Source organism: Meriones unguiculatus, chromosome 5 (assembly GCF_030254825.1).
Source record: "Meriones unguiculatus strain TT.TT164.6M chromosome 5, Bangor_MerUng_6.1, whole genome shotgun sequence".
Lineage (NCBI taxonomy): Eukaryota > Metazoa > Chordata > Mammalia > Rodentia > Muridae > Meriones > Meriones unguiculatus.
The window spans coordinates 111,000,172-111,025,302 of NC_083353.1; the positions used below are offsets into that span (position 1 = coordinate 111,000,172).

General features: G+C 41.2%; 1 protein-coding gene and 1 pseudogene across 1 annotated transcript in view; one reads left to right on the forward strand and one right to left on the reverse strand.

The window, feature by feature from the left end:
- The window catches only part of Kdm5a (lysine demethylase 5A), an 85,600-nt gene extending 74,011 nt beyond the window's left edge, over positions 1–11,589 (forward strand). Inside the window, exons 27-28 of the mRNA XM_021632606.2 lie at positions 875–1,285; positions 8,376–11,589. Of these exons, the coding sequence (XP_021488281.1) occupies positions 875–1,285; positions 8,376–8,582 (618 nt within the window). The 3' untranslated portion in view covers positions 8,583–11,589. The remainder of the gene's footprint in view (positions 1–874; positions 1,286–8,375) is intronic.
- Positions 11,590–14,631: 3,042 nt separating this feature from the next.
- On the reverse strand, positions 14,632–23,783 carry LOC110546068 (aspartate aminotransferase, mitochondrial-like; annotated as a pseudogene).
- Between the last annotated feature and the right edge of the window lie 1,348 nt (positions 23,784–25,131).

The window sequence follows — 25,131 nt, forward strand, 5'->3', positions numbered from 1 at the left end:
TTGGGTTGGTATTATTTTCTACTCTTTTTCTTCATTGAATATTTTTTCTCTCTCAAAGAGGTTTCACTGTGTAGTCTTGGCTGTTTTTTTACCTCAAATAGAACTGCCTCTGGAGTGCTGGGAAAGTAAAGGTATACATAACCATAAGTTAGCTTAATCTCTTATTTATTTTCCTTTTTTCTTTGGGACGGGGACTTTAGCAGCTCACTTTAGTGTCAAACTTTCTGAGTACTAAAGGATGACCTTAACTTTTGATCTTCCTGCTTCTACCTTTTTTGTCAAATAAGAAAGTGTTGGTACAGTGGCTACAACAGGAGCTATCATTGTTCCTTTTTTTATTTTATTTTTTGGATTTTTTGAGATAAGGTTTCTCTTTGTAGTCTTGGCTGTTCTATACTGGCTTTGTAGACCAAACTCACAAGAGGTCCGTCTGCCTCTGCCTCCCTAGTGCTGGGATTACAGGTGCACACCACCATTTCAGGCTCTCATCATTCCTTTTTTGAGTGAACAGTTCAGTTCTATTATGTACATTCATATTGTATGCAGATACTCATTTTGGTGGGTAGGAAGTTAAGACACACTCTTACTATACAGACCAAACTGTCCTTGAACTTAGAGTAACCTCATTGTGACTGCCTCCCACATGCTGGGATTACAACTGTGCACTACCAATGAATGCCTGCTTCCTACAGCTGTGTAATCACCCCAGACAGGAAATCTATACCATTAAAATTAAGTGTGCCCCCCACCTTTGCCTTCTATTCTGTTTTTTGTGTCTGTTAATTTTCTTGTTCTAACTACCTCAGTTAAGAGAATGATACTTTTTTTTTTTAAGTTTGGCATTAAGATTCTGAATAATTTTATATTTTTGAAGGATGATAGCATGGAAGAGAAACCATTAAAAATGAAAGGAAAGGACTCTTCGGAGAAGAAACGAAAACGGAAGCTAGAAAAAGTAGAACAATTTTTTGGAGAAGGAAAACAGAAGACCAAGGAACTAAAGAAAATAGATAAGCCTAAAAAGAAGAAATTGAAATTAAATGTAGACAAATCAAAAGAGCTGAATAAATTGGCCAAGAAGTTAGCAAAAGAAGAAGAGCGAAAGAAAAAGAAAGAAAAGGCTGCTGCAGCAAAAGTAGAGCTTGTGAAAGAGAGCACTGAGAAGAAGAGAGAGAAAAAGGTGCTGGATATTCCCTCCAAGTATGACTGGTCAGGAGCAGAGGAGTCTGATGATGAGAATGCTGTGTGTGCAGCACAGAACTGCCAACGGCCATGTAAGGACAAGGTGAGGTGCAAGCGTTCATTGACTGGTGTGCAAGGCCAGAGCTAATGGTCGTGGAGATGTGTGTGTATAGTATGCTAACAGTATTGTGATTCCAGGATTTGAACTTCATAATTTTTTCTACAGTTTTTATAAACCACTTTAATTAAGCTCCTTAAGTGTGCTTTAATGGAAGAAATACAGTTTATTGTCATTCACTAGAAACATACAAAAGCATAGAAAAGTTATTTGACACCCCTTGCAAGCATTGTACTTCATTAAGTAGTATGCAGGTCAAGTTCAAAATACTCTTCTGACCTCCCTGTGGTATGAGTCAGAGCTATTAGCCAACAGCAACCTGAAAAGTCTGTCCATATCTTATTCATAGTCTAGGTGAAAGATACTCACATAAATAGAATATGTGTGTGTGTTTTATTTTTTAGCAGATAATTCAGACTCACTGTTACTGTTAAAAATTTTTCAACCTAGACTAGTAGATAGCTCAGCTGTTAAAGGTACTTGTCACCAAGCTTGGCAACCTGAATTCAATTCCAGGACCACATGATAGAAATAGAGAACCAACTTCCTCAAGTTGTCCTCTGACCCCTGCATATGGACTGTTGTGTGTTTTGTAGATACATGTAGTAACTTTTTAACCCTAAATTTTAAGTACAGTAATGCAGTGTTGGTTTTTTATTTGTTTTTGTTTTGTTTTGCTTTTCGAGACAGGGTTTCTCTGTGTAACCAAGGCTGTCCTGGAACTTGCTCTGTTGACCTGGTCGATGGAGATCCACCTGCCTCTGCCTCCCTAAATGATGGGATTAAAGGTGTGTGCTATCACACCTGGCATGTTGACTAGTTTTTAGGTGATACTTTTGTTAATCTCTAGGAGAACGGACAGAGTAAATTTGGAGGTTAAAAAAAAATCTCAATTCTTTAAGTGATTGGAGATACCTTTTTTCTCCCTGTCAAGAATATTAGCAAGGAGTCATTGTGGTGGTACACATTTGTAATTCAACACCTGGAAAGCAAAAAGAATGAGGAATCAAGTTAGAGGCCAGCTTGGATTACCTAGTGTGACCCTGTCTCAACAATAAGTATAATTTTAAATGACTAAAAGAAGAAATCTCAATTGCTGAAGTGGTTGCTTGCAAGCATGAGGTCCTGAGTTTGAATCCTGGGTACAAGAACCCATATAGAGTCAACCCCTGGTGATACACACCTTTAATCCCAGCACTCAGACAGAGGTAGGTGGATCGCTGTGAGTTCGAGGCCAGCTTGGTCTACAAAGCAAGTCCAGGACAGCCAAGGCTACACAGAGAAAACCTGTCTAAAAACAAATAAACAAAACCTATATCCAAGCTTGGCATAATAGCAGGTGTCTGTAACAGCACTGAGGTTAAGAAGAGGAAGCTCAGATGTAGAAACAGGTGTACCCCCAAACCTTCTAGCCACAGTCCGGCCACTTGCTGAGCTCTACGTTCAGTGAGAGATCCTGTCTTAAAAAATAAGGTGGAGAGGGAGTAGGGAGGGGCTTATGGGGAGATACAAAATGAATAAAGTGTAATTAATAAAAAAATAAAAAATTAAAAAAAAATAAGGTGGAGAACATTAGAGGAAGACACATGAGATCCACCTCCTGCTGCCACACACACAGTTTACCATTTTAAATGTAGTCTCATACCATTTGATATTTAGAATTGTATTAGCTCCTCAGTTTGAAAATACAGGATAAATAAAAGTGTACTGTTGTTTCCTGAAGGTTGTACCCCACTTACCTTCTTAATTAAAAACTTAATACATTTTTGAAACCTGAAAGGGACTAGGAGGTCTATTGTTCCAGCTTTTCATGTTTACAGATGATGATGTGATCAAAGTTAGATAACAAATTAGCGGTTGAACCACAAAACCAAAAACCAACCCTAGTTTTTTACTGTTCCAGATTTGGGTTTTCTGTTAGTACCCCAAGTCATGGATCATTTTTCATTCTTTTACTAAAGAGGCTGACAGAAAATTAGCTTTTCCTCTTTGGCTATGAAAACAGCAGTTCAGTACTCTTAGATCCTTTCTTTCTTGTTTAGCTAATTTTCAATAATTTCAAGCCAGCAATATGTCACTTCTTATTTTTATCTCTTCAGCTTATAAATACTACAGGCACCACCATCACCCATTCACTATACAATTAAGCATAAAATAACTTATGAAAGAAAAAAAACATAGTCTGTGAAAGCACTTGCTGACAGCACTCTCTACACTATGTGAGCGTAAAGAGGCGGTCGTTACTCTAAAATGAACCATGATGTTTGCTCCTACCGTAATTGATATTTGTGTGATACATTTTGATAGAACATAGATTTAGCTACATATTTAAGAAAAAGTTTATATTAAGTTGTTAAAGATAACCATTATGTTTTCCCTGTCATTAACTTACAAAAAGCAAATGTAATATTATATTTCTCCACTTAAATATAAATCTATGCAGATTATATATCACATTATAAATATTTCATCTGGATTGCTATTTTCCAGTTTATTTCTGGCACTAGTTTTACTAAATTAAAATTTTTCACTGGGCTTTGGTGGCACACACCTTCCCAGCATTCATGAAGCAGAGGCAAACAGATCTCTGTGAGTTTGAGGCCATCTACAGAGGAGTTCCAGAACAGTCAGAGCTACACAGAGAAACCCTGTCTCAAAAAACACAACTTTCTTAGATTGTAGCTAAATATCTAACAAATACCTGATATGCATCTTAAGAACAACAAGATAATAAGGAAAGCACTTTTTCCGGAAAATACCATATTCTTTAAAATATCATGTTGAATGTGCCTTCATCATCTATCAGTAATGGCTATTATTTTTTTTTTAATAGAAATGTTGAGAACTATTTTTTTAAATATGAAGTGTTTACTTGGATGTACCCAGGTTCATTTTCAAAACAGCTTGCAAAGAGTAAAGAAAAGCAACATCAGAGGAAGGTGAAAGTTTCAGAAAGTCTTTTCTCACATCAGTTATGATGTTTGAGCTGAACAATAATATAGAGGTATTTTTAGAAATGTTTTAAAACTAGATACTTTTTCTCTCTGAGGTCTGCTCCTGTATCTATCTTATTGGTGCTAACAGTAAAACATGCTTAATCAAGGGCAGGCATAGTGATGCATATTTTTTAATCCCAGCACTCAGAAGGCAGAGGCAGGTGAATCTCTGAATTCTCTTTGTGGAACATTTTATTACACACTTCTTCATAAGTTTATTACAGTAAGTTAAAATCTTTAAATGCATAAATATTTGCCTTACATATTTAGCATTTGCTAGCCAGTGTTTTAAAAAGATTTTCATGAAGATGTTGGTCAATCAAAGGGTTTGTATTATTGGCTCTACCAGTTGTAGTTTTTTTCAGTATGGATTATCAAAAGCTAGGTATGAAGTAAATGTCTAAGACATATCTGCTACTAAGATAGGGTTGTGACCAAGTGTCACAGTTTGTCTAGGACTGTCTAGATTTTAGCAGAATTCACAAACTGGGAATTCTGTCATTCCTAGGCAAACTGGAATGGTTAGTCACAATGTTTAGAGTACATAAACTGGTTAAAACGAGTAAGCTAAAGCTATCACTAAATATCAGTCCTCCCCCTGCACCCCAGCAGTATTCTATGCTCTAAGATGTCAAAATACAAATTATCAAGAACTTAAGTCGAAGTATGAAATCATGCAACAAACTAAGAATGTCAAGCTGTCATTTCTGCTCCTCCATTTCCCATTCCATTTCTTCTCTCTCTTGGTTGTGCTGGGGATAAAGCCCAGATCCTTAAAGGTGCTAGGCAAGCATTCTTAGCACTGAGCTGATAGACACCTGTAGGGGCCGGGGGAGGCGTTGTTCATACGGTAGAGGACAAAAGTCAGTTCTTTCCTTCAATCATGTGGACTCTACCTAAAGAGTCAACTTAAGGGCTGGAGAGAAGGCTCCAAGTTAAGAGCACAGTCTGCTCTTCCAAACGTACTAAGTTCAATTCCCAGCAACCACATGGTGGCTCACAACCATGTATAATGAGATCTGGAGCCCTTTTCTGGGGTGCAGGCATCCATGCACACAGCACATTGTATACATAATAAATCTCTTTTTAAAAGTGAATTTAAAAAAATCTTAATTAGGGCTGGAGAGATGGCTCAGTGGTTAAGAGTGCTGTCTGCTCTTCCAAAGGACCCAGGTTCAATTCCCAGCACCCACATGGCAGCTCACAACTGTCTGTAACCCCAGTTCCAAGGAATCTGATGCACACACTAATGCACATAAAATAAAATTAAATAAATTATAAAAAGGTTTTTGAGAAAAATCTTAATTAAAAAAAGTCACGTCATTGTCAGGCTTGGCAGCAAGGTTGCATACCTACAAAAGATCTTTCTGGCCCTATTTCTCTTTTGAACAGACATTTTTCTGACATCACAGTAAAAGAGGACAATAACCAATTTTTACTGTATTATGAGATTTTTTTTTTTTAACCACTTAATGTATCACCTCGTAGTTGTTTGGGTTTTTTGTTTGTTTTTTTAAGATTCAAGGTCTTTCTATGTTGCCATAAAGACAATAAACTCCTGGGCATCAGGGGCTCCTCCTGCCTTGTCCTCTAATTACTGGGACTATAGAGACACCTGCCAGCATGCTTGCGTTTTGGGGAAATTGGGGGGGGGGTTGTTTTATTTTTTTGTTTTGTTTTTTTTTTTTGTGATTTCCTAAATGATGAAGCCCCCTTTTCCTGAACTCTGAAGGCAGGGTGACTGTTAGAATGTAGTATTCAGTTAGCCAGATTCCATGCTTATAAGCTTTCAGTTTACTGCATACGTCATTACCTTTCTCAGAATTGTCTGTGGATTCTATTGACATTCTGAACTTAGTTTGCTTTGTGATCCTGTGGGGTTTTTCATTCGGAAATAGAATTCACATTGATTGGCAAATGAAGGATAGTTTCCTTATTTGTATTTATCAGGGTAAGCTGTTACATAACCAGATGGTTGCACCAATGAACACCTACCTCAAGAAAAAATTTGTTTGTTCTTTTTTTTAAAAAAACAGTGGAAGAGCTAGGATGACAAAGGTACTTCTAATTAAAAATCAAAAAAAGAGAAGCTACTGCCTTTTTTGTTTGAAAGAAAATAATAGATTTAATTTTGGAAACAAAGCCAGTGGATACAGTGAAAACATTAATGTTTACTTTTCTACCACTTGTTTATATTTACTTGATTCTACAACTTATCTCCTAGTTGATTATAGCAGGTTTGTTTGTTTCAAGACATGGTTTCTCTGTGGCTTTGGCTATGCTGGAACTCACTCTGTAGACTAGACTGGCCTTACACTCCAAGATCCACCACCTAGCTATGATCAGTTTCTTCGATGGTACTTTCGCTTTCTTGTGAGGCAAAACATATAAACAAATGGAATTTAGTTTAGGTAGGAATGGTTAAGTTGCTCTGAATTTACAGGAAGCAGAAAGAGACAGCAGTGGTCTGACTTAAATACATAAGCATCACCTAGAATATCCACATTTAGTTCTCTCTAAGTGTGTACGTACCTGTGCTTAATAAACTTACACCTTTGCCACAGTGATCTCAATATTCTAGGGTTGAGATAAGAGGATCTCAAGTTTGAGCCTGGTAGAGTGCCAGACTAATGAAGAAGTTTGAGGCTAGCCTGGGCTACCCAGTAAGCCTATAAGCTTAGGAGGGCACATAAAGAATTTGATTACAGGAATAAGAACAGATATTTGAGAATGCTTAGAAAAGATAGTAAGAGCCAAGTTGCAATATTTTATAAATAATTTTCTCATCCTCTATTAAAAGCCCAAACTCACTAACGTAATTGCCGTACTTTTTTTTTTTTAAGAATTATTTATTTATTATGTATACAGTGTTCTGCCTGCCTGTGTGCCAGAAGAGGGCACCAGAACTCATTATAGATGGTTGTGAGCCACCATGTCGGTGCTGGGAATTGAACGCAGGTCCTCTGGAAGAACAGCCAGTGCAATCTATGGGAGCTTTTTTGAAAACCACTCACTTTCCCTGCATAAAATGTATTTACCTAGCCAAGGCCTCCTTTGTTCTTTTTCACTGGCTTTGAGAGACTTTTTTGATCCCGCCATACTCCTTTGCTCCAAAGTCTGATAAAGCTCATGGTTCTAAGTGGCTTTCTGTATTGCCACTACAGTAATCATCTTTTGTATTATGAAGGGGTTGACCATAGCTCTTTTCATCCTAATGCTAGATTCTGGTCTTTTATGACATTAAGTATAAGAACCACAATCACCTTCTGAACAGAAAAGCCTGAAGTTACACTTTGCTGCTTTACTGTTAACTCTGAGGTTTTAAGTCACCAAACTAAAGCCCTTCCTTGCATCCTGTAGTCACTGTAGGCTCTGAAGGATCAGTGTTTGCCTGGCATGTGCCGCTGACACCTGTCATTTTTTTTTTTTTCAGACTAATTTTAAACCCCAAAGTAATCTATTGACCTGTGTCTTTGACTGTTGTAATTGGTTAACTTGTAAGATTTGACCTCTGATATTTGCTAACTTTTTATAGGGAGTTGTATTTGTAACGGAAGAAGAGAAGAATAAAAAATAGTAGTTTTAAAAGTGGCCTATGTGACTGCTTTTCTAAAAAGGTATTTAATGCTCTTAGTACTTTGGCTTATCTCTTTGAAATAAAGCTAATCCACAGGATTGCCTCACATTGTTGTACTCTTCCTTTCTTGATTGTTAATTGCATTATTTTAGAGCCTAGAAATTGTTAATATTAGCTAAAACTACTTGGCTGCTCTATTAGACGTTTCTTTTTTGTCAAGTATTCCCCAATCATGTTTCTGCCTCACAAGGAACCCCAGGTATTCATGAGGTAATGGAGTACCTAAGAGGCCTAATTTTGTGGACACATTATGGTAAAATATAATTTGGGGGGTATTAACTTCTCAGCTTCTTTCTTTGAAAAATAACCCCATAAGAAGTCATATCTATCTCTGGATATCCCAGTTGTTTGCTCTCCTTTAATCCAAGAAGCTCTCTGGTTTGCTTTTATTCTGACCTTATTGTTATGATACTAAACATCTCCCAATCTTTATCTTCTACAGGTAGACTGGGTACAATGTGATGGTGGCTGTGATGAGTGGTTTCATCAAGTTTGTGTTGGTGTATCCCCAGAAATGGCTGAAAATGAAGATTACATCTGTATAAACTGTGCAAAGAAGCAGGGGCCAGATAGCCCAGGCCAAGCACCACCTCCTCCCTTCATAATGAGCTACAAACTACCAATGGAGGATCTTAAAGAGAACAGTTAGCGGATGTTTGGTTAGCTTTCAACATGGGGGGAAGTGGACCACATTGAGACCTTACTCATCAAGCAGAGTGGTTCTAACCACTCAGAATGTTGTTTCCAAAGATGAATGGACTTCAGAGAAAGTCCTTAGTGCTGGCTTCCTCTGTGCATGAATTGTGTGGGCTCCATTCTCTTATCATCTGTGCAGAGGATGTCCTCTTTGGTGCAGCAGCCAAGTCTTTCAACTCCTAACTCCTCTAAGTATGGTGTGCTGAATTAAGGTCAGGTTCTTGATGGAACTCTAAGGAGGCTGTTTGGCATTAACACATTGATGTGCTTAGTGGGCATATAAGATGTGGCTTGTGACCAATTGATTCTCGTTGTAGAAGGTTACAACCTACAAGTGGTGCCATCAGAAGGCCCTGATGGTTTGAATCTCCTAGTTAGGATAATTGGACAGGAGTCAGAGTACAATTCTCTTCCGATAAGTACTGGCATTTATGCCCTACTGAACCAGTTGGGAGGAACAGGCCAAAGTTACCCCTTTTAGAAGTGTTGGGGTGGCAGTACAGTCAGTCTACAGACCTCAGCTGCTTGTGCTTATTTATACCAATAAGAAAATCCTCCGAAAGAGCCCCTTGCTTACTTGAGGAGATGGTCAGCAGGTTAGAAAATCTGACTCGGCTGGATCCTGAAAAGAAGGTTTTTTGTCGTTATTTCAAGGCAAGTAGCCTTGGTTTAGGAAGTCTGTCTGGGTCTACGTTTTGGATCCAGGTTTCTGGAAGGAGTAGGGATGACTAATGAGAACATTTTACTGAGCCGCAGTGATGCATGCTTATCTGGGAAACCCTCATTCACAAGTATTCCAGACTATACCATGCTTCAGGCATGGCCATGAGCAAGACTGGCAAATAACAGCTTTTGCCTTGCAGCCCTCACCGTAATGCCCATAGTTTCCAACATGGCCCCAGCAGATGTTGATGAGTAATACCATGGCTTCATCAGAGGATGTGGGTTATAGGTCCTCTGGGCATGAAGCTGTTTTAGTAAATCGTTTTTAAAAAGAAAGACTTGTTTTTACTTTTTTCTAAATGTCTCTGACTACTGACTGTTCTATAGATTATTTTTCCTTTTTTAATATACATATATAAATATAGATATATATATATATATTTACTGTTACCAGCAGCGTATGATAGAGTTTGAGCATCAAAAATCCATTTGGGAGCTTGCATTTTCTTTCTGCTTTTTGATAAATCCCATTCCTTCCTTGTAGTACAAGGAATTAGCACTCCCTTTTCATTCTCACCTGAACATATCTTCCATTTTTCTTCTATTCAAATAGATAATATATTTCCTCCATGTTGGGACTTGTCCCTGTCTGTTGGGCAGCTTGGTCTTACTATAGTCAGTGCTGAATGTTTTGTATGTTTGAAAATATGGTGCTGTGTCCTTCCCTCCCCAACTCCACCCCAGTTGCGTTCTGTGTTCTTACAAAGGTCTTAGGTGTACTCTGTAAACTCCTACTAGAACGGGACTAATATATTTTAAAGGACAAAAAAAATTTCTAAAATAGGGTTTATCTTCAGTATCCTATGTTCTTTATTTTGGTTTAAGAATCTACAGTTTGACTTAAATTCATTAGTTGTCCTTTTAAAGGGAGCATTGAGCAAACCTAGAAGGTTTATGGTCTCTGCTCCCCTTTGCTTCCGTCTCTTAAAGAAATGTCTTCTAGTAACTAGAAGTGAGATGTACTGTCCAGTTACAGACTGTGTGGGTATGAGGGTTACCTCAAAAGGCATCTTAGGAGAAGAAAAGGTTTTCTTATAAAACCCCTTATCCCAAGTGCTAACCAGGCTTGACCCTGCCTAGTTTCCAAGGTCAAGTGAGAAATACACATGCAGGTGGTACGGCTGTAGGTACAACATACGGTTTCTGAAAATACTCTCTGGTTTATACTACCTACGTCTTCGATTAATATTAAGTAATGTTGACTATCTTGACCAGTTACCTGGTTTGAATGTGTTGCTGTGCTTGTGTCTTGAATTTTCATCTCAATGTGAGTCGTGAGTTAAGATTTCAGTAATGGTTACAAACTTAATTAATTAATTAATTTCATACATTTTTATTTTGCCAAACTATGAAGATTATCACTTAAAAATTTTATTTGGTTCTTGTTATAACGAAAAAGCACAACATGTCTTATGTTTTTGTCTTTGTAAAAGATTGAAATACTTGTGGTCTAAATTTGAGTGAGCTCCAACCCTTCAGAAATTTAAAGTGTGAGTGGTGGGGTCCCAGGGCACATCTTAGACATGTGATCCCTTCCAGTGAGCTACTTTACACTAACTGTGTCACCCACAGTATGGAGTCATGGGTGAAAGATGGCTGTCTGAGGAGTGATTTGTGTGCTTTGTACAGTGCTCGTCTTCTGGAGACCTCAGAAATAGGCAGTGATGACCTGTCAATAGCTGCATGTCATCTTCTGGCATTTTGAAGCTTTTAAATATATAATTTAATTGATTCATTTGTCTCTTTCTGTACTTATTTGAAGAATTTGATTTGTCTTAACCATAGATTTAGACCAAAACGAAAAGCATATAAGAGGGCCTGGAGAGATGATGGTTGAGTGACTAAGAGCACTGGCTGCTCTTCCAGAGGACCCAGGTTCAATTCTCAGCACTACATGGTGGCTCACATCCATCTGTAACTCCAGTCCCAGGGGATCCTGTGTCCTCTTCTGACCTGCCAGAGCACTGCATACATGTGGTACACAGACATACATTCAGGAAAATACTCCAACACATAGAATAGAGGTCATTAAAACCTTTAAAAAAAATCTTTTAAGGATATAAGAGAACTAGCACTCCACCCACAAATCAAAAAAACTATAGTTTGTGAGTTAATGAAATAGTCGTCTATTTAAGAAAAAGTAGATGTTCTAATGTAAAGCGTTGTTTCACAAAATTTGCAACTAAATTCTTCTGTATTTGTTTACATTTTGTATTAAAACTTGATTTATGTTTCTCTTTCTGTCTCAGAGTTTCAGTTCTTCATTGTTAAGCATTAATATTTTAAAACTATTTACCACTGCCTTCATCATAGATATTTTGACAGAAGTAACAAAAGAATGAAAAAAAAAATGTAGTCTGCTGGTTGTGATGGCACACACACTAATCCCAGCACTTAGGCAGAAGTAGGAGTTCACAACCAGCCTAGTCAACATTATGAGTTCCACACCAGTCAGGACTACAAAGACCCTGTCTCAAAAAAAAAGAAAAAAAGTGGTAATAGTAGTTAAGCCTTTGGTAATTCTTAACAGGGAAAGTCATTAGAACTGTGCAATCCCATATTCAGAAATCCAAGGTAGCAATAGTTACTGGTTCCTAGTTGGGGGAGAAGCATTGGCATCCTCTCACAGATGTTTCTTTCACTTCCTGGTGTTCCTGCAAAAGCCATGTGCAGTGTGGAGATGGAGAGGCGTGGCCCCTTCGCTAAACTGCTGTGAGCCAGCTTTGCCCGTCCGGCTCCGACTTGAGCCTCAGATTATGAATTACTGCCTGTCAAACTGTTTTAGTTTGCTGGATGCAGTTCAGTGAGTGTAAAGAAACTGCTTTCAGCTGGGCATGGTGTACACACCATTAATCCTGGCACTTGGAAGACAGAGGCAGGCTGGTTTATATACTGTTCGAGGACAGCCAGAGGGCTGGGTAATACAACCTGTCTCAGAGTGGAGTTTGGGGGTAGAAAGGAAGAAAAAAAGATACTGTTTGTCAATGTAGTATTCTTGTGTGTCAGCCAGTAGAGTAGGAAAAGAAAAGAGAAAGCCTGTCTTTTCCCCAGCAGTGGTGATGCACACCTTTTATCCCAGTGCTTAGGAGGCAGTGACTTTGAGGACAGCCAGGGCTACACAGAGACAAAAAACAAAACCCAAAAAAAGACTTTCAAAAGGTGAGGACAGTACTTAGGGGAGAAAACAATGTGAAGTGGATTTTGAAAATTGCAAAGTGTGGATATTTTAAGCTGTTGAACTCCCCAAATATCCCTAAACCCAGGTCCAGTGAAATTTGATATGTGCATTAGCTTAATGTGTATAGAGAGATGTTTTTGTAATAGGCCCTTACAGAGCTCTAGTTCCTTTAAGTCAAACCACACCATTACTGTGTAGATTTACCAGTGTTTATAGCATACCAGGGAAAGAATGGATGTTAGTGTGTCTTGGAAGTTGGAGTATTGTCTTGGCCTGGATCATCTACTCAACCACAGCAGCATAGGATGTGTACTGGGAAAAGGTACACCATTGCTCTTCTACAATAATGTGTTTGTCTAGACAATCAGTTCATGATTCCCTTACATGTTCATCAAGTCTTACTTCATTAAGGGTTGTTGGTTGTGCCTTAAAGAAATTGTAACTTGATTTCATGAGCATGTTTTTTTTTTTTTTCGGTGGTGATTTAAAAGATTGATTGATTTATTTTATATACGATGTTGTGCTTGCCAGCAGAGGGCACCAGATCTCATTAAAGATGGTTGTGAGCCACCATGTGGTTGTTGGGAATTGAACTCAGGACCTCTGGAAAAGCAGCCAATGCTCTTAACCTCTGAGCCATCTCTACAGCCCCTGGTGGTGACTTTAAATGGTAACCAAATAAAGGTAAATTCTGAGAATGAATATTGAAAGTCCTGAGGAAAATTAGCCAATAAATGGGAACCACTTTTAACCTGGGCCAAACCTGTTTTTAATACTTTACTTGCAATCTCTAAAATAAATTGCCAATCTGAAAATTATTTCATTGGTGGTATGGTTAGCCCGTTAGCACTGCTGAAAAGGTGTATGCGCGCACGTGTGTGTTGGAGATACGGAGTCTGGAGAGGAATGATCTAATGATCTATCTTTAGGAGTTCACCCATCTGTTTCTTTTCTTTTTAAATTGGCTTGTTTAGCATGGGCTTAGCTGTCCTTCAATTTTGGATCCCTCTGCCCAGATTACAGGCATGTGCCACCTCTCTTGTTTGTTCTGTTTTTATCAAGAAACCATAACCAAAAGACATCCTTCCCCTGCTCCTCTCAAGTAATGGAGATTGGACATTACCTCTGAGGTGTATTCTATTCTACCTTCCTACATTTAACATTTAAATTGCCCAAGCTAGCCTGGTGTCTGCTTCTGGCTCCCATGTGGTTAGTGGTACAGGCCTAGGCCACTGGGCCATTGTCTTTGGTTCTTAGGACATATACTCCCTTTGCTGAGAACCAACAACGGGGAAAACAAGAAAATAACTTTCTTTTTTCTCCTTTGGCCTTCTAATGCTCACAAGTAATTTAAACCCAAGTTACATTAGAAGAGTAAATGACCCTTTTGTCCCCGTTTACAAGGCTGCCAGTGATCTGTCAAGTGTGATCGACAGATCGTTGCTGAAAATGGTAATGCCTGCAGCAGCAGTATCCCAAGTAGCTTCAGGAAGGATGTGGTTCCCCGCTGTGTGTTGTGAGGAGGGCTGGGGAGAAGAGGGTGGGGACGATCTGGCTATCGCTTACTTTGTAAACTGGTTTTGAAAGTGATTCGAAATTTCATAAGATCACAAGTCCTTGTTTTCAGCTTAGAGCAAGTATATCCTGGGGACTTTATAATTGATAGCAAAAATAAAAATTTTAAAAATCCAGATTTTCTTCATTTTCGTCACTTAATAGAAGGTCACGTGATAGAAAAAGAGAAAATGCAAAAGAACATAACCAAGTATTACGTGAATAAACTCCTGAGTGATTGTGAAACTGTTATTACTTCTCATCTGTTTGCTCTGTGAGTGTGATTCTGTTGTAATTTGGTAGGAAGGAAATATTTGAAAAGAAAAGCTGAAGACAAAAGGATGAGGGACGGTTTGGTTTAGAGCCCACAGTTCCAGACACCAGCGGTGGAGGTCTCTGCCCTATCCCTTTGGAGGGACATCTTCAGTCGCTGAGGGTTTGCGCTGAGGCTGGAAACGCCGTCTACTCGCCCTCCCTCCCCTGCATCTGACTCACAAGAGCAAAGGCTGAAGGAAAAGTCTCTGTCCCTTTGCACGCTGGTAATTACTTACTTGGCCTGGTGAATGGCGTGGGCAAGTAGCCCACATGGCCTGAGGTGACCCCTGCCCACGGAGATTCGGCCATCCTTAGTCATGAATGTGGACTGAGAGCGGCTCCTTGGTCAGCCGCTCCACCTGCTCAGGCTTTAGGCCAGTGTCCCAAAACGGTGGTGATGTGCTGCCAGTTGTGGAAGGACCCCTCTTTCTTCAGGTTGGAGCCCAGCTGGGTCCTCATGCTAGCAATGCGGTCAGCCATGCCTTTGTTTGTTTGTTTGTTTGTTTGTTTGTTTGTTTGTTTGTTGAGGCAGGGTTTCTCTGCATAGCCTTGTCTGTTCTGGACTCGCTTTGTAAACCAGGCTAGCCTTGAACTCACAGAGATCTGCCCGCCTCTGTCTCCTGGAGTGATGGGATTACAGGCCTTGGCTACCACTGCTCGGCTTGGCCATGCCTTTCACTTCTTGCAACCTTTTCCTTGGCAAGTCTGGAGAAGTCACAGTGGTTGCTGCAGTCAGGCCCCATTGAGGGGGGGGTTGGAATGCATCAGGCTCTTCAGCTGCGACTCCACCCTTTCTGCTTCACCAGCCCCTTTGCAGACCACAGTGAAGACTCGCACACACTCACCGTATAGGCCCATGCCCTTGGCGTACGGTTGGCGGAGCAAACATTCATGCCCTGCTCGATGAAGTAGTGCACAGCCCAGGCATCCTAATCGCCAGCACCACTGGCAAAGCCTTAATCGGCCATGTCAAAGAATGCAAAGATTCTTTTTCTTCACCAGGGATGTGATTTCCTTCCACCGCTCTGGATGCCAGACCACGCCCATGGGGGTGTGAGCACAGGCATGCAGGAGAACACTCTGCTCTGGGATTTTTGAGAAGTCTTCCACGGCTCCTGAATCCTTGAGTCCTGAGGTCATAGAATCGATAACCTTGTAAGCTGCATGCCGGCATCCCTGAAGATGGGCGAGTGTCTTCCCCAGGATGGTTTGGGCTGGAAGACATCTCAGCTGAACTTAAAAAAAAAAAAAAAATCTTTGCAGAAAACTGGCTCCGACCCTTAAGTCTCCAGTCCCGGAAATGGTCTGCACTTTTCAGCACTTCGTTGTTCTTGCCCAGGGCCAGTTCTACAGGCCCTTACAACATTCAACCAGTCCCCCAATGGGTAGGGGGGACTTTGTCCTTTTTTTGTTTTGTTTCCAGCAACCTGGCCCTCTGCCTTCCAGACACTGGAGAGCATGTAAGGCTTTCCTTCATCATCCTGGTAGGCACCAGCTCCCAGGTTCATCTATTTGCTGTTGATATCCTTCTTGAAGCCTCCCGTATCTCCCAGGATGGGATCTGGGGCTGCCATTTCTACATGGGCCTGCCGGGAGCTGGCTCTGGCAGAGGCTTCGGTCACCCCGGAGAGGATGCGGCTGGAGAGCAGTGGGGCCGTGGTGGGCGACAAGAAGGCAGTGGACCATGGCAGAGAGGAGAGCGTGAAAAAACATCCACCGGAACCAAAGACCACACTCCTAAAAAGATTAGATTTGCCTTTTCTAGCATCGGGATTAAGCTCTCAATTTATTCTTATAGGCACCTAAGCTGGAGGACAGCAGCTTCAAATTCACTGCGAACAGTCCTAGTGAACACTAAGAACCCTGTGCAGTAAGGATACTGTACACATTTTTATGTTTGTGGCCTCTCCATCCTGAGGCAAGGCTCCCTCACCGGTGACTGAGATCATCTGATAACAGCTTAATCAACCATTCTAGTTCACCTTTTCACATTTTAGTGTCGTATTCAAAATTGCTTCTCCATCTCTCCTCTGGTTCTTTTTAAAACTTCCCTAACAGAGTGTGACGGCACACACCTTTAATCCCAGCACTCCGGAGGCAAAGGCAGGCGGGTCTCTGAGTTTCAGGCCAGCCTGGTCTACAGAGTGAGTCCTAGGACAGCCAGAGCTGCAAAATAGACTTTGTCTTTAAAAAAATAAAGAATCAAAGCCTGTCTAGGCAGCTCTCCTCTCCCTAGGCCGACAGTGCTGGAAGGTGTATGGGAAACGTTTGCCTAAGATAACGTGATCTCCAGAAATGACTGGCACCTGTACACCTTTACATACGCGAGCTCACGGTCTATGTACAATACTTGCCTTTCTGTTTGTTGAGAATGCTTGTGTGGGGGCTGGAGAGATGGCTCAGTGGCTAAGAGCACTGGCTGCTCTTCCTGAGGATGCAGGTTCAAGTCCCAGCACCTGCATAGCTGCTCACCACTGCTTAGAGCTCCAACTCCAGTGTTCAAAGTCTGGCACCTTCACAGACACACATACGAGCAAAATGCCAGTGCACATAAAATAAAAATAAACAAGTCCTTAAGAAAAGAGCATTGATATGTACCATGAAGATTGGTTTTTATCATTTTAAAGGCTCTGTAGTTTGGAGTATGTATTATATTTTGTGGACTCTTGATTCTTTTAAGAGCTACATATGTTGTGAACATTATTTCATGTTGCAAATTTTGACCACCTTGTTAATGTTTTTTTAACTTTTATGATAATCAATTTCTCTAATTTTTGGTTCCTTTTATGGCTCCTGGTTTTTCTGACATTCTTAAAATGACCTTCAAGATTACATGATCTAAGAGTGCCTCCCTGTTGGCTTAATGCTCTGATGGTTTTATTCTTTGTGTTATATTTGTGTTCTGTCTTGGGCTAATCAGTGTGTGGAATGCCAGCTGTCTTCAGTTCACTCCTCTCATGACTGCATTTCTTCATCCCCTCATCTGACTGTGGGCCATATGCTTCCATCTCTGTGCATCTGTATAAACAGTCATTTCAAAACCTGTAGTGCAAATACACCCTCACATATGTGCGTGTCAGTACATATGTGTTCGCATATGTGTGGTCCATGTTTGCCTTATGTATATGCGTTATATTTTAGGTACACCTGCAATGCCAGCACCGGGAATAGCAGGAGGAATGAGTGCTTAAGACCTCCCTCAGCTACACATTTTAAGGCAAGGCTATCATAGTTGTCTCAAGAAAACACAGCAGTGGGGCCGGTGAGATGGGTCAGCCGGTAAAAGGGCTTGAGTGGAAGCTTCAACAACCTTACTTAGCCCCAGAACCCAGAGTGGAAAAGAGAGAACCAATTCCAGAGACTTGCCCTCGACCTCTACATGTTTCTCTCCCTTCCTACCCCTTCTCTCTGCCACCCTTTCCCACTCTCTTCCCTACTCTCTACCTCACTCTCCCCTTTCCTATCTCTCTCACCCTCTTCTTTCTTCCTCTCTGTCTCCTATCATTGACACCTATACAATAACAAAATAGACATGTTTAACATTTATCTTATGTGTCTGAATGTTTGTCTGTGGGTGTGCATGTACATCACACGTATGTCTCATGCTAGCAAAGGCCAAAAGCGGGCATTGGCTTTCCTGGGGGTGAAGCTACTGAAGGTTGTGAACCACTGTGTGGGTGCTGGGAACTGAACCCGGGTCCTTTGCAAAAGCAGCAAGTGCTTGTTAACCACTGAGCCATCTGTCTGGCCCCCAATTAAAAGAGTTAAGTGTGATGGCCATGCTTTCCCCCGAAGCTGACTTTTACATCACTCCCTCCCTTCTGGTTCTTCACGTTCTTTCTTCCAAAAGCCTTAGTGGTGTAGGGTGTGTGTGAAACAGTGGTATCGTTAATGGCTGAGCATTCAACTGTCATGTGCCACTTTTGACCAGTTATGAGCCTCTGCAGTTACCACCGGGCGCAGCGGCAAGCACCCCTGCCTGTTGAGCCATTTTGCCCGCTCCTGATCTATGACTATAAACATAGTTCTTTAGAAGGCGGTTTGATGGGTCCATTTAGCAAAATCTGCCCTCCCTCACCCCACCTAACACATGCACACACAAAAAAAATAAATGTAATTACAAAATTTAAGATTTTAACATAAATAGATACTTTTAAGTGAATATGAAATGGAAGACAATGTTCTGAGTGGTCAAAATTCTGAAACATTAACCTCTGTGGTGGTTTGAATGAGAATGCCCCCCCCCCGACACATACACACCACCACATGCCATAGGCTCACATGTTTGAATACTCAGTCCCTGTTGGTAGTCACTTGGGAAGCAGTAGGAGGTGTGGCCTTTTTGGAGGAGGTGTGTCACTGGGGCCAGCTTTCAGGTTTCAAAAGAAGCAGACTATTCCCAGGATTCTCTTTCTCCTTCCACTGATGGATCAGACATGAACTCTCAGCTGGGACGGCCACCATGCCTTTGGTTCATTATCTTGAACTCTAACCCTCTGAAGCCATAAGTTCAAACTTAAATACCTTTTTTAAGAGATTTATTTTATTTATTATGTATACAATGTTCTGCCTGCATGCCAGAAGAGGGGGCAGCAGATCTCACTATAGATGGTTGGGAGCCACCATGTGGTTTCTGAGAATTGGACTCAGGACCTTTAGGAAGAGAAGCCAGTGGTCTTAACCTCTGAGCCATCTCTCCAGCCCAGTATTTTCTCTAATAAGTTGCCTCGGTCATGGTGTTTCGTCACTGCAGTAGAAAAGTAACTAGAATAAACCTTTAGAATTGTTGTTCTTTTAGATACAGGAATTCAGTTTTAGTTTTACACTGGTGCCTTTACATTAGAACGTCAACATTTTTAGCTGAGTCTTGCTAATTTCCAAACTCTAAGTTACACTGGGGAGTACTAATTTATCTCTTGTATTATTTTCAACCTTTGTCTAAATTTATGGTCAAGGTGGAGCAAATTCTCCAAATAAAGATCTAACAATGGCAATTACATGATACATTTCAGTTTTTAAAATGTGAGAGCATGACCAGCAGTCGGTACTCCAGAGGATCCAGGTTCAGTTCCCAGAACCCGTTTGGTGGTTTGCAGCTGTCTATAACTCTAGCTCATGGGTATCTGGTACCCTCTTGGCCTCCGTGGGCACCAGTGTGCATGTGGTACAGAGATATTCATATAGGCAAAATGCCCACCCACGTAAAACGTTTTAGGTAAATCCTCTTTTTTCCCCCAAAGATTTATTTATTTTATTATGTATACAATGTCTTGCCTGCATATACACCTAAACGTCAGAAGAGGGCACCAGATTTCATTATAAATGGTTATGAACCATCATGTGATTACTGAGAATTGAACTCAGGACCTTTGGAAGAGCAGTCAGTGCTCCTAACCTCTGAGCCATCTCTCCAGCGCCTAGTTAGATCCATTTTAGTAAGAGTTTCCATACTAGCTAGATACAGATTAATAGTCTTGAAGGCCATTAAGGAACTTCCTCCCTCCGGTCATCCTGGAGCTCCACCTTCCAAGGAAAGCATTATAGTTTCTCCCTTAAGATATAAGTTACCGCCAGGGAGTGGTGGCACTTTGATCCTATCGCTTAGGAGGCAAAGGCAGGCTGATCTCTGAGTTCAAGGCCATCCTGACCTACACAGTGAGTTCCAGGACAGCCAAGGCTATACAGAGAAACCCTGTCTCAAAAAGAAAAATAAAAACAAAAAAACATCCAACCAAACAAACAACCAAAGTTTAAATTGCTACATGAAAAGTTGAAATTTCCAAGATTTGTTGAGGCCCACTGAATGAAAGCTTCTTTCGAGATAATGGGATCCGTGTTCTCCCTCTGGCCCTGGGTAGAGACAAGGCATTCTGATATTCCCAGAATTTATACACAATTGTCTCTTCCCTTAAGAGTTAACCCAGCTAGGCCTGTCAGTCATCAGGAAGAACCAGGAAAGCTGATTTACCTGAAGCCATGCTAAAGGGACGGGAGGAATAATTACCCCCTTAATAAGATAATGTACCTATCTTCTGCAAAAGCCCCTCCCTCGTGCATCTGCTTACAAGGTTCCTCTCACGCTAAACTGCTAAGCTTGCTCGATCTTCCAAGTCTTTCTGACTTGATACTGACTGTCAGCAAAGATTATACCTGTACCCCCCCCCAAAAAAAAAATAAAAAGATTATGCATGCAGGGCTGGAGAGGTGACTCAGCTGTTAAGAGCACTGAATGCTCTTCCAGAGGACCCAGGTTCAATTCCCAGAACCTACATGGTAGGTAGTTCACAAATGTTGGTACCTCCAGTTCTGAGGGATGTGACAGCCTCTTCTGGCCTCTGTAGGCGCCAGGCATACATGCAGGTAAAACATGCGCGCGCACACGCACACGCACGCACACACACACACACACACACACACACAATTTAAAGATTATCTATCCAGGTCACCATGCAGATGTGGAGAGCTTCCTGCCATGAAGTTTGTGTTATCTCGCACCAGTCATAACATTAGGTGTGCAGGTCAATGATCCGTCGTCAAATGAGGAGGTTACTTACAGTCTGAGCTCATAGAAACATGCAATGTAAAAAAAAAAAAAAAAAAAAAAAAAGCTATGAGCCAGTTTCCTTTGACACGGACACTCTCCACATAACTCCTTTGTAGGCTTCATTGAGAGTTACATCAGATCAGAAGAAAAAAGAACTAAAGATTGGTTTATAGATGGTTTTTCATGATACGTGGACCACACAAAGGCAGGGTAAGAGGCTCACTCAGATGCCTGAGGAAGCAGCTCGGTCAGTAAAGTGTGTGCACAAGAATGAGGACTTGAGTTCAGATGCCCAGAGTCCACGTAAAATCTGGGCACCATGTCATGCATCTGTAGCTATAGCTCTAGGGGAATGGAGACAGGTGGATTCCTGAAGGTCACTGGCCAGCCATCGGGTCAGCCAGCTGTCTGAAGGGATGGCTATGGGGGCTGGAGAGAGAGCTCAGAGGTTAAGAGCGCTGACTCTTGCAAAGGTCCTGAGTTCAAGTCCCAGCAACCACATGGTGGCTTGTAACCATCTATAATGAGATCCGGTGCCCTCTTTTGGTGAGCAGGTGTTGATGCAGGCAGAGCACTGTATACAATAAATAAATGTTTTTCTTTTTCTTTTTTTAAGAAAGATGGCTCAGTAACTGAGTGCTTTCTCTGCAATCTTGAGGATGAGAGTTTGGGATCCAAGAATCCATGAAACAAGCCGTGTGTCCCACAAAACCTGAAACTACAGCTCTGAACGACCCCTCGCCTCCTTGTGGTCTCTGATCTCTGTACAGTCGCCGGTGTGCACTTACACACTCTGTTTGCTACATGTGTGTTACCTTAGTTCATTTTTTATCACTGTAGTAAGCACCAGGACCAAACCCAAGTTGTGGAAGAAAAGGTTCATTTGGCTTCAGTGTACAGTCCATCCTCAAGGAAGGCAAGGCAGGAACTGAGGCAGACACTGTGGGGGAATTCAGCTCACCGGATTGCTCAGACTGCTTCCTCATAGAATCTAGGCCCACCTGTCCAGCTGTGGCACCAACCACAACAGGCTGGGCCCTCCTCCATCAATTGCCAACCAAGAGAATGCCTCAGAGGCATGCCCGAAGGTCAACCAGTTGGAGTCAGGTGCTACACCCACTCCAGTATCGCCAGTGTATAGATTGTGCTACAGGGCGGGAGATACGCTTTCTTCAGAAATTCACTCCCTGGAGGTCAATGGCAGGTCCCCAACCACCTAAGTCAAAAAGACGCATTCTAGGGTCTATATGCTTTTTCGGTTGCAGTTGTGGGGCTGGATTAATGAGTTGTTTTTTTTTTTAATCTTTCTCTAAGATTCCTGAAACAGCACAATTAACTATTCAAGGAAATATATTTTTGATACATTACCAAAAGCTTTAATAAGAATAGAGCGGAAGAAAAGTAGTTTTAAGAGAAGTAATGAATTAGATTTAGTATTAAGAGCATTATAAGAATAGTGAAAGGGAGGGACTGGGAGGGAATGAGGGATCGGGACACGGCTGGGATACAGAGTTAATAAAATGTAACTGATAAAAAAAAAAGAATAGTGAAAAAATAATAGGCTCCTTCTTAGGAAAAAATAGCATGAGGAGTACAGCTGGCTTGAGCTTGCCCCCCTTTATGGTCTTGTTTCTAGGGAAGATCGTAAATCTTTAGCAAGACATATGGGAGGATGGTTAACAAAGGTGTATTTAGATTTTGATACAGAGAAAGATTTTGGCAGGCATCTGACTTAGCTCCTGACTTTCCTCTTCACTGGTTAGCAATAATGAAACTGCAGTTTGAGGTTTCTTTTCCTTTTGCTTTGATCAAAAAGTTCTCAAGCCAAGATTTCTTGTGGGCACTGCTTTATGTTTGACTACATTTTTGAGTTAAAATGTAAACTTTGTATTCTTGGTAAAAATCTAAGTGTTCTGGGAAATATGCCAACTTTAAGGTGTTTCCTTATGTAATTACTATAAAATTATTAGCCTTACTTCAGTAAAATCACAGCAAAATCACTCTCCAGTGTGGTCTCTGACTGTCATTCGCCTGAAACTGTGCCTTCCTGACATCCAAACCTCTGATTTTGCCACGGACGCAGGGAGCCTGACTGGGCTGGTCTGTGGCAGTCAGGTCTTTCAGTTGAGATTCCCTCTTCAAAGATAAGTCTAGTTGGTTGACAAAAACTAATCAACAGAGAGAGAGAGAGAGAGAGAGAGAGAGAGAGAGAGAGAGAGTGCTCCTTCTCCATCTTTGTCCTCACGGCCACTCCCTCATGGTGACCTTCTCATGGCCTCCTTCTCCAGACCTTCTTCTTCCCCTCTCCTGAGACCCCCTTCCTTGGATCGGAGGACCAGCCCTAACTCTTTCTGCCCAGCTATTATTAGCCAATCAGAGATGATAGAGAACAGTTTTTTAGACCACATTAAGACAGGAGATTCTCCGTAGAAATGACAGTGCCCACATCTGGACTGCAGTTCAGGGCCCAGAAATCAGCATCTGAATATGGAGTGTACAGACAAGAGCATCCCCAATACCTCCCTCTCTCCCTCTTTTTTTTTTTTTTTTTTTTTTTGAGACAGGGTTACTCTGTGTAGCCTTGGCTGTCCTGGACTTGCTTTGTAGACCAGGCTGGCCTTGAACTCACAGATCCACCTGCCTCTGCCTCCCAAGTGCTAGGATTAAAGGCGTGCAACACCAAGCCTAGCAGAGGCACAAGAAAACAATGCTGTCTCTTAGCAGATATTTAGTTTAAATAAAACAGATACTTCATACCTGGACGGCACAAAAATCTCAAAATCGGGTAACTTCAGAAGATTGGAGAAAACTGATGTCAGCCGTATGGTATAGAGCTTCATTTGGTTATAACTTTTTGTTTTTTAAAGATTTGTCTATGTCTTATGCATACGGTGTTCTGACTGCATGTACACCTGTCCCCAGCAGAGGGCACCAGATCTCATTAAAGATGGTTGTGAGCCACCGTGTGGTTACTGGGAATTAAACTCAGGACCTTTGCAAGAGTCAGTGCTCTTAACCTCTGAGCCATCTCTCCAGCTCCTGATCATAACTTTTATATTGCATCAAACATAGCTGGAGGCCCCAGAATTAGCCCTCTTAGAAACCGTCCAGTGGTTAGAGCCCAGCCTCATGGGATTTTGTAGCTTCTCTGATCAAAACAATGGATAATTTATAACAGGGGCTTCTCTGTTATTGTCTCTGGGGTCCTAGCTGGCTGACTATGGAAGGCAGCGGCCAGAGTACTGGCAATCCTTTTTGTACCTCTTTCCTTACTGGTGTAGGCTTCCAAGTTTTCCTGCACACAGGACAGCTTCACAGATCTTGTCACTTTAACTTCTTTGTAACATTAGGTGAAGTTTAGACAAAATAATCCAAATAACTTTTTTTAATCTTGGTTTTGTTGTGATTCAATTTCTTCAAGTGGTTAAAGCCTAAAAACATTAGCAAAGGCACAGGTAGGTATCTTATTTAGACATATATTCTTGTTCTTTTGACCAGCTCCTATAAATGTTGCCATTCAGTAGGAATTCTAACAAACTTTAACCATCTGCCATATATCATCCACAAGGCTTTTCTCTACAAACTTTGTACAGTGTATTCACAACTTCAGTGACTTGTTCAGTTTTTTTCTGCTTTTCTTATTCTTAGGACAAAATCTTATTTTATCGTGCAAAATCCACCCTCATCGAAAATATTCTCTTTTCTTTTTATCCCTTTCACTTCATGCTTAAATCCTTTCCAACAATTCTTTCTCATAACTGCTGGTTTTCCGCCCTAAATCTAAATCTAAATCACATGCATGGCATATTGCAGAAAATTAAGAATGCCTCTATTCTTTTTCTGCCTGCACGCCAGCAAAGGGCACCAGATCCCATTATAGACTGTTATGAGCCACCATGTGGGTGCTGGGATTTGAACTCGGGACCTCTGGAAGAGCAGCCAGTGTTCATAACCTCTGAGCCCTCTCTCCAGCCCGAATGCCTCTATTTTTAATTACCAAACGTTTTGGTTTTTGTTTCTTGTTTTTCGAGACAAACTTTCTCTGTTTAGCCTTGGCCGTCCTGGACTCCCTCTGTAGACCAGTCTGGCGTCCTGGAACTCACAGAGATCCATCTGCCTCTGCCTCCCAGAACGCTAGGGTTGCAAGTGTACGGCCGCACGCTCGGATAATTTTAACCTTGTTGCAAG